The sequence below is a fragment of the Papio anubis genome, chromosome 10 (assembly GCF_008728515.1).
Source record: "Papio anubis isolate 15944 chromosome 10, Panubis1.0, whole genome shotgun sequence".
NCBI lineage: Eukaryota > Metazoa > Chordata > Mammalia > Primates > Cercopithecidae > Papio > Papio anubis.
The window spans coordinates 117,809,579-117,829,033 of NC_044985.1; the positions used below are offsets into that span (position 1 = coordinate 117,809,579).

At 44.9% G+C, this 19,455-nt stretch overlaps 1 protein-coding gene across 2 annotated transcripts in view; it reads left to right on the forward strand.

The window, feature by feature from the left end:
• The first annotated feature begins 13,086 nt into the window (after positions 1-13,086).
• TRPM8 (transient receptor potential cation channel subfamily M member 8) overlaps positions 13,087-19,455 on the forward strand; it is a 92,996-nt gene continuing 86,627 nt past the window's right edge. The window contains exon 1 of one of the 2 annotated variants that reach the window (XM_031651123.1): positions 13,087-15,677. In XM_031651123.1, coding sequence (XP_031506983.1) covers positions 15,561-15,677 — 117 coding nt within the window. In that variant the 5' untranslated portion in view covers positions 13,087-15,560. 2 annotated transcript variants of the gene reach the window in all.

Sequence of the window (19,455 nt, forward strand, 5' to 3'; positions counted from 1 at the left end):
ACTATATCAGGTTAAAAAGAAAGAACAATGATGATAAAGACATTTATGTAAATACAATAGTAGGATTCGTTTATAGTTAGAAAAGAGTAAATCACGTTGGTTGAGGTCGAACAAGAGAATAAGAATTGGGACGATCTTATAAAAACCCTCACTTGAATAAAGCAAACTGTGAAAAACTCATTAAAATTACAGCAATTGTAATAGAATAAAAGCATCTGTCCCCTTCATATACCCATTAAAATGTCATGTTTTATTACTCAGGCTCATGGACAGTTCTTTGAGTTTATAGCATTGGTAGAAGGATAGTTCCCTGGGGCTGGTACTGATATTTTGACATTCCCAATTTACTCAATACAAACTTAATCTCTAAAGAGGCATGGAGCTTGATAGATGCCTGGTGAGGTCACCCACAATGGATCTGGGAAGATGTGAAGCTTAAATAAGGGGCCAAGGACAATCCAGCCTGAGGCCAATGGCCATCTGGCCATTGAACCTTGAACTCAGGACTGGAGAAAGAACTTCTTGCTTGAGGCCAGAAGAGACACAGAGAGACCAGAGTCTGAAGGAGCTGGTTAGACCTGCTTCCATCAGGTAGGGGAGAGTTCCAGGGACTGGGGAGACTTCTGAAGAGCACCAAATCTAGAGGGACCTCTTATCCCCTAGACATAGAGAACCCTGGGTTTGCCTGGTGAACATCTTTAGGTGAGCGTTCTCTGGGACCACTCTTGTGGTTCTTGCCTTTCTCCGCGTTGCTGGCCTTGGAACTGACCATGGTTCTGACAGGAGTCTGGCACCTCCTGAGCCCTTGCCATCAAAGTGTGTACTGTAGACCTGCAGCATTGGCTTACCTGGTAAGCTCTTGTTAGATATGGAGCGTTGTAGGTCCCACCTTGTATCTGCTGAACCAGAATCTGCATGCAACTAGATTCCCAGATGATTCACATGTACATGAAAGTTTGAGAAGCATTATTTATCACTTGTTATTACTCTACTGCAGAATTACTGGGGATGTGAAATGGAGGGCTGAAGGCAGAAGGGGGTTGTGGAAAGTGGGTAGAGTTGCATAGATTTGGTTTATATTAGGATTGATCACTTGAGTGGCTGAGAAGGGTTCCATGGTTGTTTGCAAGTGTGGGCTATACATGTTGGAAGCACACTTTATGCTAGGAGCTTCCCATCAGGTCATTGCTTCTGGGACATATAAATGCGTTATTTGTACTTTTCATTTATAGGCTAGAGGGTCCTACGGATCTCCATGTTAACTTGTACCTGTATCAGCTAGAAACTTGTCCAGACTCGAAATTATGTCAGAGAAGTCGAGGTGCAGGCAACAGTTCCTATGGAATGGTGTGTTCTTGATGGACGAGTTGCCTAAGTCATAAGCAATATTGACTTACTGAGGTAGTGAAGCAGCCGTGCTGTTGACATAGGAAGTGTAACCAAGGATCTGGCTTCTTTTTGACTGTCAGTGTATAGGTCACAGGGTATTAAAAAGTGGAGCACTTTCTAGAACAGAGATGGTGAACTGAAGGCTGTAGTCAGAGAGCAAGGTCATTTTTGAAGACAGCCAGGAAAAGGGTTGGAGTTGCAGTTTTGGGACTAAAACGAACAAGGAGTAAGGGAGGTCTGGGCTACTGAGAGGCCTGGAGGGTGTTGTATGCATGGGAGCGAGTAGCTCAGAGGCTGGATACAATGGCTGTGCACATGTACTGGAGAACTCAAGGGCTTTGGGTGGATGAGGTGCCACAAAACTCCTTCTGGGCCATGGCTATGCTTTGGGACCTGCCTGGGTTGCCCATGAAAGCAGTGGACTAGCACTGTGTGCAGGCTTCCTCAGCCAGCCCACGGTGGAGGAGCAGATGCCCTATACTTGCTGCCTTCAGAGCTTTCTTAGCATTTGATATGCCAGGAGCTGGCATGGTCAGCCCATGGTGTTAGGGTGAATACACTCACTGGGAAGGACCAGGGTCTTGGCAACAGATTCATTGCATATTTGCGCCTCTGGTGCCATGGTAACCTTTCTTCTTCCTGATGACCTACGCCTATATCAAAGTTTATAAAACAGTGGCTGGGATGGTTGGAGGATGCAGGGAGACAGAAGCTGTGGAGTCTGCAGAAGTGAAGGGTAAGTTATTAATTCTCCTGGGAAAGGTGAGATCTTGGGTCTCCTACCAGGAAAGGCCAAAAGACAGGGTTATGGGTAGCACCTACTCCACCCTTTGCACAATGGGAGGAAGGATGTATGACTTGATGGGCCTCCCAGTTGTGTGTTCATCAGTTGCAATCTGCTCTTCTCAGGAGTTAGTTTGTGTCAGGGAGTGTCTGTGCCTCCTGTACAAGGTTTATTATAAAAGACACCTGATGTACTTGAGTGACCGGAGTTCTAACTTGAGAGTATGTGCCCACCTCCATCAGTTGCCACCAGTGTGTCAAATTCTCTTCTACACTTGGCTAGGACTAAGATTTAGTGAGAGGAGCAGAATGAGGCCTGCCGGTCCTCCTTTTTCTAGGAGTGGGAAGCAGCCTCTTCTTTGCAGTGTGGGCCAGTGGCCCCTGAACCCTCAGCTAGTACCTGAGGCTTCTCTCCTCACCAGGGCCTCAGAAGGAGGCCTGGGCTCCTGCCAGTAAGTAAGATCAGGACACTCTCAGAACTCCAGCTTCTGGCATATGGTCAAGAGAAGGAGGCAGGCTCATGGGTGGCTGCAGTGTAGCCTCCACAGGACTCTTCACAGGGGCAGACCCTTCATGGAATGCCCAGGATGGGAGGCCTTCCACATTGACCAGAGAGCCATGTCCCTTCCACCAGCTCCAGTGGAGCAAACTCAGCCAGAGAGGGCAGAACTTCTGTACACTGCCTTGCACCATCTCCAGGGGAGGGGAGAGCCCGGTCCAAGTGCCTGGGAGAGGAGGTGAACTCCAGCAGGTGCAAAGCCAGGGGTTTAGTGTGGGAGGAGGAAATCTGAAATCCAAGGGAGCAGCTTGGGGAGATGGAAGGGAGCCCAGTGTGTGCCTTACTCTCCTGCTGGGGTCTGGGCTCCTTCTATGGCTCAGGTGTGGCCCCAAGTGGGCTGGAGGCATGGGGCTACTGGGCCCTGGGGTTGCCCATTCTCTGGAAGTGAACAGGCAATTCACTGCTTTTTAGAGGGATTCTTTGAGGACACAAGTGGCTAGGAAAGCTCTCCTGTAACCCAAGAGATCTCAGTAGCTCAGAGCCAGTATGGTGCAGAAGGAGCCCAAGCTCTGGGCAAAATTGCTTGTGTTGACCTTTTATTTTTTTCCTTCTCGCCCTCCTTGTGTAGACAACACCAGGCAATGAGCCTTGGAGATGAAATCCAAGAGCCTCCCCCCGGGGGTGTGACCACTTCTCTGTGTCTTTGCCAAGTTCCTGCCTGTTCTCCTTCGATCCCAGCACAGCACATTCACCCCCACCCAGCAGGCTGTGTTTTTACCTTGTTCCTGCTGGGTGACAGCATTTCTTCTAACAGCACTTCTTCTCAACTGGAGAATTGCCATGTTCTTCAGACCCACCAAGAGATCCTAGTTCAATGGTCTAGGGTGGGCCCTGGAGCTTCATTTCCAGACTGTGCTCCCAGAAATGCTGGTGCAGGTGGGCAAAAGCCACACACTGGAAAACACTATTGGGAACATATGGTGGAGGCTCACCATCGGCAGGGGAGGCAGGCACCTCACTCTCATTGCAGGGCTGGCAGCAGCAAGAAAGACCCCTTCCCGCTGCCGTCCTCTGCAAAGCGAAACCCCAAATTCGTGGACCTGAATTGGAAGGGACTAAAGGTATTGGAGGGAAGAAGGATTCTAATTGGGTTGGTACATCCAGCATGGCTGGTCCTTCAGGATTCCCCCCATAAAATCCAAACGGGTGATAGGGTCCCACTTTACTGAGCTGGGCTCTTGGGTGAGGAGTTTGCTCAAGGTCCCATAAGTAGCCAAGTGTCAGGGACCGTGTTCAAATCCAGAGCCGATTTCACTGAATATTTTTAAAAATTGTTTTTAATGGTGATGAAATACACATAACGTAAAATTTGCTGTCTTAACCATTTGCAAGTGCAGCGTCAGTGGCAACAATGCATTCACACTGCTCTGTAACCATCGTCATCGTCCATCTACAGTTTGGTCCGTTTTAACGTTTTCTCATGGCACAAAAAATAGGGAAGCCAAGCTGAGAGTCTGAGTCTACACATTTAGCCGGAAGTATGCAGAATGGCTCTGCTCATCTTAGTGGGGAATGAAGGTGTTCAGGGATGAGCAAGGACAATGCCGTTAATTCGCCTTTGAAACCTGCTTTGAGAAGGTTAAGTGGCTGGAAATGGCTTTGTGTGACCGAGGTTGCTCAGGGCAGCCACCTTCTGGCACTAAAAGATAGTGCAACAATCCGGCGTCTTAAAAAAAAAAACAAAACAAAAAACCCACAAAAACTTCAAGAAAAAAACAAAACAATTTCTATCTACCTTGCTAGAGGAATTGGGCATTTTGTGGCGTCTCGGATGAAACGGCAAATCTGTACATTATATACGTACACCTCTACTTATATCTCTCTATCTCCATCTCTCTCGCTCCTGTTTCATGAGGATGCTCACTCACAGCAAGGATCCATTCACGTATGATTTTAAGGACTTGCTAAAGATATTTGAATACAACTTGTTCAGGCCAGATCATACATTATCTGTTGTAGATAAAACAAGTTTGGATTTGGAATAAAAATTGAGATAGAACAAAATATTTGCTTAATAACCAGAAAATGAATGAGAGAAGTCCACATGAGCTTAATTAATTGGCTCAATCTCTCTCTCTCTCTCTCTCTCTCTCTTTCTCTCTCTCTCTCTTTGTTGAGACAGAATCTCACTCTGTCACCCAGGTTGGTGGAGTGCAGTGGCATGATCTCGGCTCACTGCAACCTCCACCTCCCAGGTTCAAGAGATTCTCATGTCTCAGCCTCCAGAGTAGCTGGGATTACAGGCACATGCCACCACACCTGGCTAATTTTTGTAATTTTAGTAGAGACAGGGTTTTGCCATGTTGCCCAGGCTGGTTTTGAATCCCTGACATCAAGCGATCGGCCCGCCTCAGCCTCCTAAAGTGCTGGGATTACAGGCATGAGCCGCTGCGCCCAGCTTGCTCAATATTTCTAACAGCTAAAAAGTTCATTTTGCTGCTCCGCTCCTCAGATCGACCAGCTCCCCTGTGCAGTGCTCTAGATGTGCTTGGGGACCATGCTGGGTATGGTAGTTTTTAAGTCCTAGGATCCACATTTAGAGTAATTCTGAGATTTCTCTGATTCTCTCTCTCCATTTCTGGCCGGATCTTTTCTTACATCGGTCCTCATTCAAATCTATCATTTCCAGTTTTCCACAGCCCCCACCCTTCCCTACTACCTTACACTTGACTGCTCCCTTCATCTTTATGACCTGTCTGAGGCTTGGAATATTTGAGTTTGAGACCTCTGTCTGAAGTCTTTTGTCTCTTTGTCGAGGGGGTTTTCTTCGTGAATTGAACATGCTTTCTGCGGGAGTTATCACTACAACTCTATCCTTCCTTTGAGACCTTGCTCAAATCTCTCTGCCTTTGTAAAAATCCCCTTCACGTTCCTCCTCTTTCATCTCTAACCTTTTCGCAAGTGTATGTTTTGTGCAGTCAGTTCCTAAAATACACTATCCTATTTGTATTTCTCTATGACATATGCTTCATATGAAAATAACATAATAGAAACAATGTCCAACACAAAGGAACATTAGTTATAATATAACTCTTATGTTTGTGGCACATGATTTAAGTAAAATGACCGAAAGTTGCCCACTGACAATTGTGACTTATTTCTTCTAGGAGAGTTCTTCCAAAGTATAATTTCAAGGGGACAGGAAATAGCTGTAAATTAATAAAGTTAGATTTGCTCACCTCTGTGATGCCCTCTTGCCTGGCTCAATACTGCATTTAGTTGGTATGAGGAAAGTTCACAAAATCTGCGAAAAAGCAATGTTGGTTAAATTTCCTCTAATAATTTTTTTCCTAATCTTAATTAAGAGCTTTTAATTTATTAATCTTTTCATCACTTTCTATAATAAGCATTTCCCATTTTATTTGCGGTTTTTAAATGTGCCATTAATGGCAGAAATTAAATATTAGAATGATTTCATACTATGGTGTTATTGTCAAGCTAAGATTGGGAATTTGGTATCATTTCTTTGTTAGCATTTAAAATATCATGTTCGCTAATTATCCATTCCCTACTCGTATTCCATTGCTAAATTGCTACTGTGCGCGGAGGCTTTAGGAGTCTTCTTGCAATTTCAGTGGCTTAAGTTTTTTGTTCCTCTGCTTAAAAGAACCTCAGAGAAGAAGGCGGGGCTGAGAAGATTCCAGTTATAAAAGCTTTCCTCCCCCTGTGCGGAGAGACCAGCAGGATCCTTGGGTGAAAGAAAATCCTGCTTGATAAAAACCATCACTTACGGTATGTCATCAACGTTTGCTTTTTGCTTCTCCTTAAACGTTGCCATTGCTGTAACTTGTAGAATAGTATGAGTTTGTGTCTCTGGGAGGGGCATCATTTAGGTTTTCTATGAAGATTTGAAACTAAAGGAAGACAAAAATTTAAATTCCTCAAAGAGTTGTGGGCATAAGCAAAATGCTGGTTCAGAGATATATCTAATCCTCACTCAGATTTATTTGGAAATGTGGAAATCTTTGCCGGATTTCTGAATGACTTTAAATAGAGTTACAATTTTCTTTTTCTGATTGAAAGAGTTAGAAACTCCCTAAATGAGCTGTAATGAAACATTCACTGGCATCTGAACTCTGCCACAGACTATCTGAAGCAATCCTATTGGGAACATAATAAAACAAGTTTTTCTTGAATCAAGACTACGGTGAAATGGAAATTAACATCAGGAGATAATGCATTCAAAGAGTAAATATTCTTTGATAATGATAGGAGAGGGTATCTTTGGCTTGTTTGTACATAGTGTTTCCTTCCGTTCTTCCAGCCCGTTGAAACATGCTCATCATTTGTATTATTTAGAGGCAAGAGAGAAACACTGAAGGGCTGCATGAATAATTAAATATTTTATTTCCATTTAATTTTCAGCCCACTATGGCCAGTGCTGACTTTTTCAGTGTTAGGATTCTTGAGCTGAACGTAAGGAAGTGGTTATTCCTTAAGTCTATTCTATATGTGCTACACAAAGATACTTATCATGATAGAAGTTTTAGCTTGTCAAAATCTCGACAGTGCAAGGGACTTACTTCCAAGGTTGTGACTTTGGATGCAAATTTCTTTATAATTTGGGAAAAAGCTGTTTATTATTATTATGAATATATTTATAATTATATTACAAATAATATAATTGTTATATAAATAATATAATTACATTATAAATTATAATTACATTACAATTAATAATAATAATTATTATTATCTTTGTCTTGCCTAAGAACTGATATCATTCTTGGCATCTGCGAAGACAGTAGGGGTCCAGGCTCCATAGGGTCCCCGCCTTTCCTCTTATTCTAAAAGGCTCTCAGTGAATAGCATCTTGGAGCATCACCTGCTGCTTGTATCTACCTCCTGTTCCTCACTTCTACTTTTTGGAGCAGGATACCTTGGGGTCAATGACTTTGGGACCCTCCACTGGCTTTTGCTATTTTCCTAGTTTTCATCCATCTATTCAAACTTAAAAAAAAATTTGGCAGATAGAGGCAATTAGAAAAACAGGATAATGCCTATAACAAAAAAAATCTCAGCTTTCTCCTGGTGGTGGCTGAGACATGGAGGCACAGGTGCCTAGTGACCCTTTCAGGTTATTGGAACCCTTGTATGCACCACTGCCATGCCCCTGCCAAAATAAGAGTGGAGGAGATCTCTCTGGACGGTGTCATTTATATTTGAAGCCTCTGCAAGTGTCATACTCACCATTTTCATGAATAATTGATGGCTCAAAGAGTGGAGATGGCTGGGGTTTGGTGTGGGGCCCTTTGGAACATTTTCCTTAGAGCATGAACAAGTTTTTCCTGTCTCATTCAGTGTGCAAAGGAGAACATCTTGTTTCTCCCCCCACCCCAATTTAATCAGAAAGAGACTTAGAACTAGACAATCCTGCTTGAAAATGACACTTTAGGACTGATGTGACCATGATGATAGGTGGGCTAAAAAGCAACTTATAAAACATGCCAGAAGCCTTTTTTTCTTAGGATAATAAGATAACACACTGTTATTTTTTTGCATTGAGTTCAAAGGATGCTTGAATATTCTGTTGTTCATGGGTGACTTCTAGACTATTTCAAATTATTCATGACCATTGATAATAAAAATAGTACTATGGCCAACCTCTCCCCTCAACAAACAAAATGAGGTTTGTAATCCTTTGTTTAAATTTTGGCAGTGTGCTCACGTTGTTAAGATGACCATCTATTTCTTCCCAAAGCTGTATTAAAGTGGCACAAATTAGCTTAATGTTTAAGATTGGGCTCTCAGGCCAGCTTGCCTGATTTTGAATTCTGCATCCTCTACTTATCAGCTGTGTGACTTTAGGAAAGATTCCTAACCTCTCTGTGCCTTGGTTTGTCATCCATCTAAAGGAGAAAATAATAATCCATATAACTCATGGGAAGATGGATCCATGTAAATCATGATTTACATGGATCATTTACATGATCATTTACATGGATCATCAGAAACACATGATTTACATGGATCCATCTTCCCATGAGTTACATAGATTATTATTTTATTACAAGTACAGTGCCTGGCATATAACAGACATGACACAATACATAGCAGTTATTTATTACTGACATTTGGATGGTGTTCCTGGTCTGATGGAGATGTATGTATGTGCAAGCAGGACAAATTGTAATGTTCAGACGTTCAAGTTGTGACTACACAAGAACACAAAGCCAAAATTGACATGATATCACCTCTTGAACATCCCATCAATTACATGCATGTGTTTTGAAAAGATTTGATTACACGCTCTGGAAACATTTTATTGTAGTTTAAGAACAAGGGGGTCCTTGGTGTGATCTGTGGCCCAGTGGTCCTCTAAATGTGGTCCTGAGGCCACCTCATCAGCACCTGGGAACTTTGCTAGAGATACAGAATCTGGGGCTCACTGCAGACACCTCACGCTCTGAGGTGGGGCCCAGCACTCTGGGTTTTAATGAGTCCAGTGAGTCAGGCTGCAGGGTGATGTATAGTTTCCTGTGTGAGAAACTGTAGGAACTGTTGGTCCTTAGTTTGTAAGTGCTGTCTCTCCTGATAGGTACAGTAGGTCTATTGCAAAGTTTTGAAAAAATGTGACCGGTATTTCAAGAGTCCATTTTGATTTTAATTTTTACTAAGGTTATCTCTATGGTGGTCACTAAGAGTCCATTAAATTCATCAGGCCCATTTGAAATTTTTGAGAGTAAAGACCATCAATAGAAATAATTGAGATTATTGATTAAGAACACGAAAGCAAAGTTTTACATAGTTAAACAAGTAAATCCTAGAACTGGACAAATCCTTAGTTCTCTATGAAGGTCCCATCCTTTGGGCCTGCCATGGAGATAACTCCATTGAATTGTGCTTTAATGGCATAGCTTCAACTTGCATTTAGGACATTCTAAGAAACAACCAGGCTAAGTTTAGTGCCTTAAGTATTGCATGGCTGTGCAGGGATATTTACCACTATGTGGCCCAGTGTCCTTCTGGCATAGACATTTTTCTTTTAACTTATTATTTTGAGATAATTATAGTTTCACAGGAAGTGGAAGAGGAAAAAGTGTAGAGAGGGTCTGTGTACTCTTCACCAGTTCCCCTCAGTGGTGACATCTCACATAACTATCATACAAGATTGATACCAGAGAACTGGCATTGGCACAAGGCAAAGGCTTTATCAGATTTCACCTTTTTTGTTTTGAAATGGAGTCTAGTTCTTGTTGCCCAGGCTGGAGTACAATGGTGTGATCTTGGCTCACTGTAACCTCCTCCTCCTGGATTCAAGTGATTCTCCTGCCTCAGCCTCCTGAGCAACTGGGATTACAGGTGCCCACCACCACGCCTGGCTAATTTTTTGTTATTTTTTTTTTAGTAGAGATGGGGTTTCACCACGTTGGCCAGGCTGGTCTCGAACTCCTGACCTCGGGTGATCTACCTGCCTTGGCCTCCCAAAGTGCTTGGATTACAGGCATGAACTAACACGCCCGGACCCAGATTTCACCACTTGGACATGCATTCATTCACGTGTGTATAGTGTAATGCAATTTTATCACATGAGTAGATTTGCGTAACCACTGCCACAACCAAATTTCAGAACTGTTCCATCACTGGAAAAGCCCCTTCACCCTGCCCCTTTACAGTCGCCCCATCCTCCCCAGCCTACTTGTCCCCAAATGCAGGAGTTTTTTTCACCTTGGCCTCTGTATCAGGGAATGTGGGTTTGAAGTAAGTTTATGGATGCCATGAAGCTTGTAATTGACTATGTTCATCCTGTCAACCTAAAATAATCAAAAGGCTCGGGATCCAATTTAAAAAGTTTATTCAAGTGCAAAGATGAGGGCAGCCATCCAGATATCAGAATGACAGCAAAGGATGGTGATCACTGCTCCTGGGATGGGGAAAAGGGAGAATCATTTATACAGGCAAAACCAGAGGTGCTGAACAGAAACACATTTTCTTTTTTCTTTTCTTTCTTCTTTTTTTTTTTTTTTTTTTTTTGAGATGGAGTCTCACTCTGTCACCCAGGCTGGAGTGCAGGGGCATGATCTCAGATCACTGCAACCTCCCAGGTTCAAGGGATTCTCGTGCCTCAGCCTCCTGAGTAGCTGGGATTATAGGTGCCTGCCACCACACCGGCTAATATTTTTGTATTTCCCAGATGCGGTTTCACCATGTTGGACAGGCTGGTCTCGAACTCCTGACCTCAAGTGATCCACTCACCTTGGCCTCCCAAAGTGCTAGGATTACAGGCGTGAGCCACCATGCCCAGCCAGAAACACATTTTCTGTATGAAGGCTACCATACAGATGTAAGATTTGATTGACTACTATTGTTTATACTCTAAGGGGGTTGCTTAACAGTCAATTGTAAAGAGGTTACAGTTGCAAGGGTCTCTGTCTCCAATATCAGTAAGTCTAGGTTAAAATGAAGGACAGGGAATCTGGTTAAGGAATAACATCATTTGGTTTTGCACAACTCTTGCAAAGGTCAGTCAGAAAGGGTTGTGCAAAAATAGCCGTGTTATGTGACCCTGTTTTCAGAGCTTCACTTTCCCCCTTGGCATAATCAACCTGGAAGGTCCTAAAATTGTATTTTCTTTTTACAATCCCTTTGCTTTGGCCATTAGTAAGTTTAGGGCATGATTTCTAGTGCCCCCTGAGGACCTCGGAACAGGCTTCCCCTGTGGCTGGATAAACCCCTCACTTAACCAGTCTCTTTCTCTTATTTTATCCTTAGCTCACTTATTTCTCTTGGGTTCCTTTGTTTTATGTAATATTTTAGTAAGTTTCTTTAATTCTTTGTGCACTGAGATAAAATATAAGCATTTACACTGAAAACGAACCTCTACCACGTCATCTCTACTTATTATTTATATCTGATATTTTCCCTTCAGCTTCTCTGTCTCCCTTTCCTGAACTGCCTCAAGTTATGTGTTTGTCTTCCTTGTTCCCCATTCCTGAGTGTGTCTTTCCACTGCACTCACAGCTGAATTGGCTCAGGATACGATTCCTAGATCACCATCTTTTCCCTCTTAAAAAATATAAACACTGTTCCATTTTCTTCTAGTTCATAGTATTGAAGAAGAGAAGTTTTACACCAGCTTGGTTTTCTCCTTTAGTAATTTTTTTCTGCTATATTGCTTGTATGTTTTTATGTTTATTCTGTTTTTTTTGAGACGGAGTCTTGCTCTGTCGCCCAGGCAGGAGTGCAGTGGTGTGATTTCGACTCACTTCAAGCTCCGCCTCCCAGGTTCATGCCATTCTCCTGCCTCAGCCTCCCGAGTAGCTGGGACTACAGGCGCCCACTACCACGCCTGGCTAATTGTGTGTGTGTTTTTTTTTAGTAGAGACAGGGTTTCACTGTGTTAGCCAGGATGGTCTCAATCTCCTGACCTCGTGATCCACCTGCCTTGGCCTCCCAAAGTGCTGGGATTGCAGGCGTGAGCCACCATGCCCGGCCGTTTTCATGTTTATTCTTATACCTAAATGATTTCATCTGGATACCTCCGGCCCTATTAATTTTGCTTGGTAGCGGACCCAGTGAGATTTTTATTGTGAAGACTCACATCTTTCTTTATCTCAGGGAAGATTTATTCTGTTGATTTTTTGATGACTGTGTCTCTTGTAAGTAGAACGTTCTCTTCTTCTGAAAGGCCTGTTACTGACATGATGAATCTCCAGTGTTCTCCATGGCTCCTCCAGCAAGGGCCACAGCCAGGTTTGGGGCAGCTGTACCGAGGGGGTTTCCTTCCTTGGTGGGGTGGGTTAAAGTGGAGAAACACAACCCCATGTCCCCTGCTGCCATGTCCCCTGCTGCCATGCTCTGCCTACCCAATGCTGCTGGCACCAGGTTACCACGCGGGGCTCCATGGGTCGGCATCCACTGCACATCTCGAGCACATTCTCTGGTTTGACATTGGGTCACACGATGCTGCCAGTCTTTGCCACACCTGATTAGGGTGCCAATTTCATTAGAAATAAGGATGACTGTCAATTCAGTATTTCACTGGTGGGTCTTGAGACTTCTAGTCTCAGCTTCCATCGTGCCTGGGGAAGCACCTCACTCTCTCTCCTGCCTGTGGAGGCTGTAGCCAGAAAACAATAAAACAATGACAACAACAAACTGTCCAGAGCTGGAAAAAAACAAAAACAGCCAAAATTGAGTATGCATGTAAAGAGAGCTTATGATCAATGTAAAAATGTTGGACCAATATCTGGTTAGAATCAGTAAAATACCAGGACTTCAGAAGCAGGGGAACATGCTGGGCAGAAAGAAGAGCAGGGAGGCTGCCATCAGGATTTTCTTTATCAGGTCAAAACTCTAATAAAAACAGAACTCTTTTTATGGTGTTGGGGGGAAAAGTGTTGACTGCAATAAAAAGACATCCCCATGGATGAAAAGCTTCTCACGGGTTCCTCCTAGGCTTTGCTGTGCTCAGATCATCCCCAGGGACCTTCTCCTGACACTGACCAAAAAGTCCAAGGTGGGCGAGTCAGGAGCAGAAGGACTCATGCTGGGCATGGACATCCCAGCCCTTTGCTCATTTTTTTCCAGGGAAGTTTGGATCACTGGATCTGGCAGTGTGATTTTGTTACTTCTCCCTGGCACGTGATGCCCCAAGGGATCGGCTTTCTCCGCCTGCCTTTCCCGTTCACTCTTTTTCAGGGGCATCTCCTTTTCAGCAGACCCCCCCCCTCACTCTCCAGGGCCCCAGGCGCTCTCTTCCCATATTGCTTCTCTTGGGCCTCAGGCCTTAGGTTCCTTCTTCCAATGCTTCTTCCACTTCCGAGACTGAAGTCCTGCCAGAATGTGTCTAGAAGATCAACAAACTTGCAGTCCTGGGATAGCTGTTTTCTAAGACTGTATGACAAGACCCAGAGTCAACCAACTTGAATATCAGCTGGTCTCAGAGAACCAGCTGAGACTACCAGCTGCTGAGAAAGGCATTCGGAATGTCAGAGGAGGGCTATTTGTTGCATTTGTTAAATGACTTCCCAATGTTTTGTTTGATAGAAATGTGATTTGAAGGCAAAAATACCCCTTTTCTGGTGCAATGAAATAAACAGTTTTTCATTTCAAGGCAAATGCAGTCACTTCCTAAGCATTGGTGCCCTACTTAGAAGCAATTTGCTGTAAGGGAATAATAGTGAATACCTTGCAGGATTGATTTGTGGTTTTGCAATAATGTATGTAAAGTGCCAATTAATACTCTCAGCTTCTCTTTGAAATGCCTGGGGAGAGAAGTAAAAGAAGCGCTTGTTGTTTTAAACAGTCTAGACCAACCATTCGGAGTGCGTTTTAAAGCAGTGACAGTCTCTGTGGCGTGGGAGGCCTGTGGCTGGCCTGGGATGGGCGATCTGGACGGAGAAGTCATGGTCGCTGGGCTGAGGGTCTGAGAGCAGAGTGTGGCTGAGTGGTGGGTCTGCTCTGTGTCTTAGACATTTCTGCATTTGGGAGTTAAAGAAGGTGATGTGGAAGTAGTTTGCAAACCGAAGGAGGATTTGCGAGGGGGTATCGATTCAATCAAATTATTCGTCCAATAAATATTCATGCAGATCTCCTTTATGCGCTGTGCCAGGCCCTGAAAGTCTAGTGGTGAACAAGATACAGTCCTTGGCCTCAGCAAGTTAACAGGGGTCAAACAGACCATTGAACAAATCATGATGCCCGCAGCTTGGTGCAGGTTGGAGGGGCTACAGAGGCAGGTGAGCGCTTGCCCAGCCTGGGTGTTGTGGGGCATCTCCCTGAAGAAGTGATGAGTGAGCTGAGCCTAGAGGATGAGCAGGAGATGACAGCTGGAGGGGTATGGGGAAGAGGGCTCTGGACAGGGGATGGGACCCCAGATAGGAAAGGCAGGCCCAGAGAGAGAGGGAGGTGGGCACAGCCGGGCCGGAGAGGTGGAGACCAGCAGGACCCCTTGCCAAGTGCAGAGACAACGCGAGAGCCTTGGAAGGGGTGAGGAGGAAGGACTGCCACTGGGATGTGGTGGGACAGACAGGGAGGAGCTTGGAGCCAGGAGGAGGGGACTCAGGGAGACACGGCGTGCAGGATAGTGTTTTCATTTACTGTGTCTGCAGGACAACCCTAGAGGTTGAGTAGGTATTGACGGGTTCTGTCTCGAGCTTGGGATATGGGTCTGAGTTAGAGTTTGGGAGACGAGGAGAGAGGGGCCTCCTGAAATATGGGATGGGGACATCTTAGAGTGAGAAAAACAGAGCGGGGAACCGAGGAAGCATTGCGTGACAGATCAGGTTTTGCAATGCCCAGGTTCGCAGCCTGCTCCAGAGCCCAAGAGGGAAGTCTTGGGCGTTAGAGTTTCAGGATGACCTGGGGCATGCTGACCCCCAAGCCCTACCCACCATCCTTCAGGGGCAGGGGTCTTCTCTTCTACCTGAGGTCCAAGTCCTCTGGCCAATACAGGCTGCTAGCCATAGACTGCTCTGTAGATTCCCTTCATTCTCAATTTATTACTTAACAAGTAGTTATTGCAAGCCCCTCAGATGTAGTGCACTGTGATGCATGTGGTACAGACTGCCATTTCAGAGCTTGTAGTCTGGTGGGGCCATGCACTCGGCCACTGCAAAGAGGGGGCGCCCAGGAAGGGATCCTGACTCAGGGGTGAGGGTCCAGGGAGAATGGGCTGAGGGGTGGAAACACTATCTGGGTCTTGGAGGGTGAAGAGGAATTAGGGGCAGGGGCACAATTACTGTGATGGGCTGAATGGAGTGTGGGACATTGCATGTGGCAAAGGGGAGAGGGTAGAAGGAAAGAGGTATTGGGGTGAAACTTTGAAGGAAGCCCTTTTACTGTTTGTAACCCAAACTTATCCCCTCCACCCATCGCCACAGAAAAGATGTCCTTTGGGGGAGCCAAGCTCAGCATGAGGAACAGAAGGAACGGCATTCTGGACAGCACCCGGACCCTGTACTCCAGCGCGTCTCGGAGCACAGACTTGTCTTACAGTGAAAGCGTAAGTCATGCGCATCACCTGTTTGAAAGGTTTCGCTGAGGCCGGGCGCGGTGGCTCAAGCCTGTAATCCCAGCACTTTGGGAGGCCGAGACGGGTGGATCACGAGGTCAGGAGATCGAGACCATCCTGGCTAACACGGTGAAACCCCGTCTCTACTAAAAAATACAAAAAAACTAGCCGGGCGAGGTGGCGGGCGCCTGTAGTCCCAGCTACTTGGGAGGCTGAGGCAGGAGAATGGCGTGAACCCGGGAGGCGGAGCTTGCAGTGAGCTGAGATCCGGCCACTGTACTCCAGCCTGGGCGGCAGAGCAAGACTCCGTCTCAAAAAAAAAAAAAAAAGAAAGGTTTCGCTGTAACCTTCATAAGGCGTTAAATCACGCATTTGCACATTGACTTTTAGGAAATTTTAAATGCCATGTCTTCACAATCCCTTTCACTACTTAATGCTCAGTGCTCTTGGTTCTGGTCTGGGTCTTGAATCTCAGTCCCTTCTCCAGCTCTATGGCCAGGGTCTCAGTTTGGGTCCATCTGCATTTGTTCTTGCAATGGCCTCCTAGCTGCACTCCTTCGTACCATCTCTCCTGGTTCCAAGCCAGCTTCTACGCAGCCTTCAGGACACAGACGTGCCCAGTCGTGGCTTCTTGGGTGAGCTGGAGTTGGGTTGGGTGCCAGCGGGAGGTGTGTCCTTAGCACCTCTCTGCCACTCTGTGCCTGGCTTTGCTGACACTGGGCTGAGTTCCCTCCTGCAGGTTTTCCACCCGCTCTCAGATCCTGTCCAACACTCTCATTTGTCAAGAAATTAAGACAACATTCCAGCCTGACATCCAGTTCTCCTGGACTACAGTGTTAAAAGTCAGGATAGTGCCTAGCTTTGGAAAGTAGGAATTGGTGGTGGGGGGCAGTTCTGGGGTGTTGTTTAGGATTTTGATCTCACTGGTGGGTTTCATGGGGGGCTGACTTTGTGATCTATCATTGAGCTGTAAGAAAACACACACACAAACACACACACAAAAACCTGCTCTCCCCCAGCTTGGGTCTGCCTCCCAGGGCCCGGACTAGGCAAGTGAGGCACCCCTGATGCAAAAGTTAAGGAGGTGCCAGTCCTCAGGGGCTGCCCCTGCACTTGCATGCCTGGGGGGACTGAGCACCTCCTTACACTTGCTGCCCAGTCTCACCTCAGTCCTGGCCACGGGAGAAGCAAACAGTGGGCCAAGGGCAGTGGTAGCTTTTCCAGTGTTTACCCCCTTGCTCTCTTCCTTCAACCCCCTGAAGCACCTCTGGGAGGGCCTTTCTGGAGGCATCCACCTGGCCTCAGCATCGGAGCCCTGGGAGATGGACAGAGGCTGACTCTTTCTCGAGCCTGCTGCTGTGACCTCCTGCTGGATGGGTCTCCTCTCCTCAGCCCCTGCGGGTCACCCCCTCCCAGATGCAGGCATCTCTATGGGTAGAACTGCTGAGGCCACGCAGGAGCATCTCAGCTCTGGGGGGTTCCTTTTTGCCCCCTAAGCACATGCACACCTCTGCAAAGTGCATTTTCAGAGGGTTTTTTAAGCAACAAAACAGATTGTAAAAATCATCACCCTTCCTCCATGATCATTGATTACGCAGCTTCCACAGCTGTTTTCTTCCTTCCTGTTAAGTAGACTTGAAATTAGTTAAGTGGATGAGAAAATTACAAGTAAAAATGGGCATCACAGACTTTTAAAACTGTACAGGTGAGCATTGAAGTTATTTTTGCTTTCAAAATGTTTGTGTTGAAAGATACATAGAAAAGAATGTATACAGGTGAATTTCCAACTTAAAAAGAATATTGAAATGAATGCTCTTGTGCCCACCACCCACTTGAGAAATAGCATATCGCCCCCATGTGGCCGCTCAGTTGGCTTTTCTTCTCTCCTATCAGAGGTTATAACCACTATCCTGAATTTTGTGTTACCCATTCCTTGCTTTTATTTATAATTTTATAACTTGAGTATATGTATCTCTCTAAACAATACATTGTTTAGTTTTGTTCTGGTTTGAACATTCATGGAATTGTACTATGAGTATTTTTTTGTGAGTTCCTTTTTTTTTTTTTCTCAAAACTGTTTTTGAGATTCATCCACGGTGAGATGGGTAACCATTGTTGATTTATTTCACGGCTGTGCTGTGCCCCACTGTGTGCTTATGTTTATTTATTCAGCCTAGGGGGATAGCATGTGGGTTTCCGGGCTTTGCTATTAAGAGCAATACCGCTTTTAACATTCTTAGATGTGGAAGCCATGTCTACCAGGAAAATATTCTTTGAGTTGAGGCTTGGTGGGTGAAGGTAAACATCTCTCTTTCATGGGGTCTGGGTTTAAGACACAGGACTTATGGGGAAACTTACGTTCAAAGGATTGGGAAGATAAGGCACGTGGTCACCTTTCTCTGATACCGTAGGACTTGCAGGGGCAGAGGGTGAAAGGGAAGGGGGCACATTGTGAACTTCATTCCAGGAGAGGAGACTTCCCCCTTTGCAGTGCATGGCTAGTGGCAGCCTTGCTGGGGTAGGGGGAGGGATAAGAAGTCAGGGCTGGCTCTGGTGCCAGTGGCATGTCTTATGAGGCCACCTGTGTGTAAAGCTGTCTGAGAACTCCAGCTACCAGTAATCTGGTGAGCTGTGGGAAGTGGCATCGGATTGCTGGGGAGAGGAAGCTCCTAGCAGCCCCACCTCCCCAGGGAAAGGCAGCCCTCTGAGGCTGAAAATTTATTGTCAGGCAGCTTTGCCAGGCATTCTGAGTGTGCAAGTCATTCATGGGACAATCCTGCCTTTCTCCACCAGGGACTCTTCCTCAGGGAGGTAACTTTACTGGTAATAGTGGACAATGTTCGGGAATGGATGTATCTGTTTACTTACCCATCCGTGCTGGGCATGAATCCCACTGCCCTCCCCTTCAACCATGCTGGGTGTTTATTGCCTTTGATATTTTTGCTAACCTGGTGGGTGTGAAATGGGATCTCACTGTGGTTTTCCTTTACATTTGCTCATTGTGAATGAGGTTGAGCTTCCTTTCATGTGTTTATGGGTTATTCTCTTTCAATGAATGCTTACTCTTGTCTTTGGCCATATTTTTTCCGTTGGATTGCCTGTCTCATTCTTACTGATGTACGGTGCTTACATATTCTGGCTACCAATCCTATGATGTTTCCTACATGATGCAAATACCTTCTTCCACTTTGAGGAGTGTAGGTATTTTTAAAGGAGTTTTCATTTGTTTCCAAATAGTTTGCTTCTGCCAACTTAAGGGAAGCTTTTGGTTTATAAAGGCTTTTGGTTTTTTGTCAGAATTAGGTCCCAGATGTGCCTAACTACCTCGCTCATGGAGGGATAAATACAATTATGAAGGGTTTTTGGAATATGTCTTCTTTTAAACAGCAAGCATAAGAGGAATGGGAATCTGCATTTATATATTATTTATGAAAAACTATCATCCAATGCCTATATTCTCCATGGTAGCCTTAGAGGTGGAAAAACATAGTTTATATGTTTTTATATTATGTTTAATTATGTTTTTAAAACATGATTTATATTTATTTATAATACTGTTTATATACAAGATAAGCCCAAAATACTTTTAGAAAAATTTTCCATTTAGTTATAAAAATTATAATGTCTGCATCTTTAAAAAAAGCTTTGTGTATTCTAAAGGCATGAACCAATGCTGGATGCTATGAATATGTGGTAAATTCTTAAAGCCTTTGAAGTGGGGTTACATCATATTTGGTATTCATTAATATCAGCAAGGGGTGAGAATGAA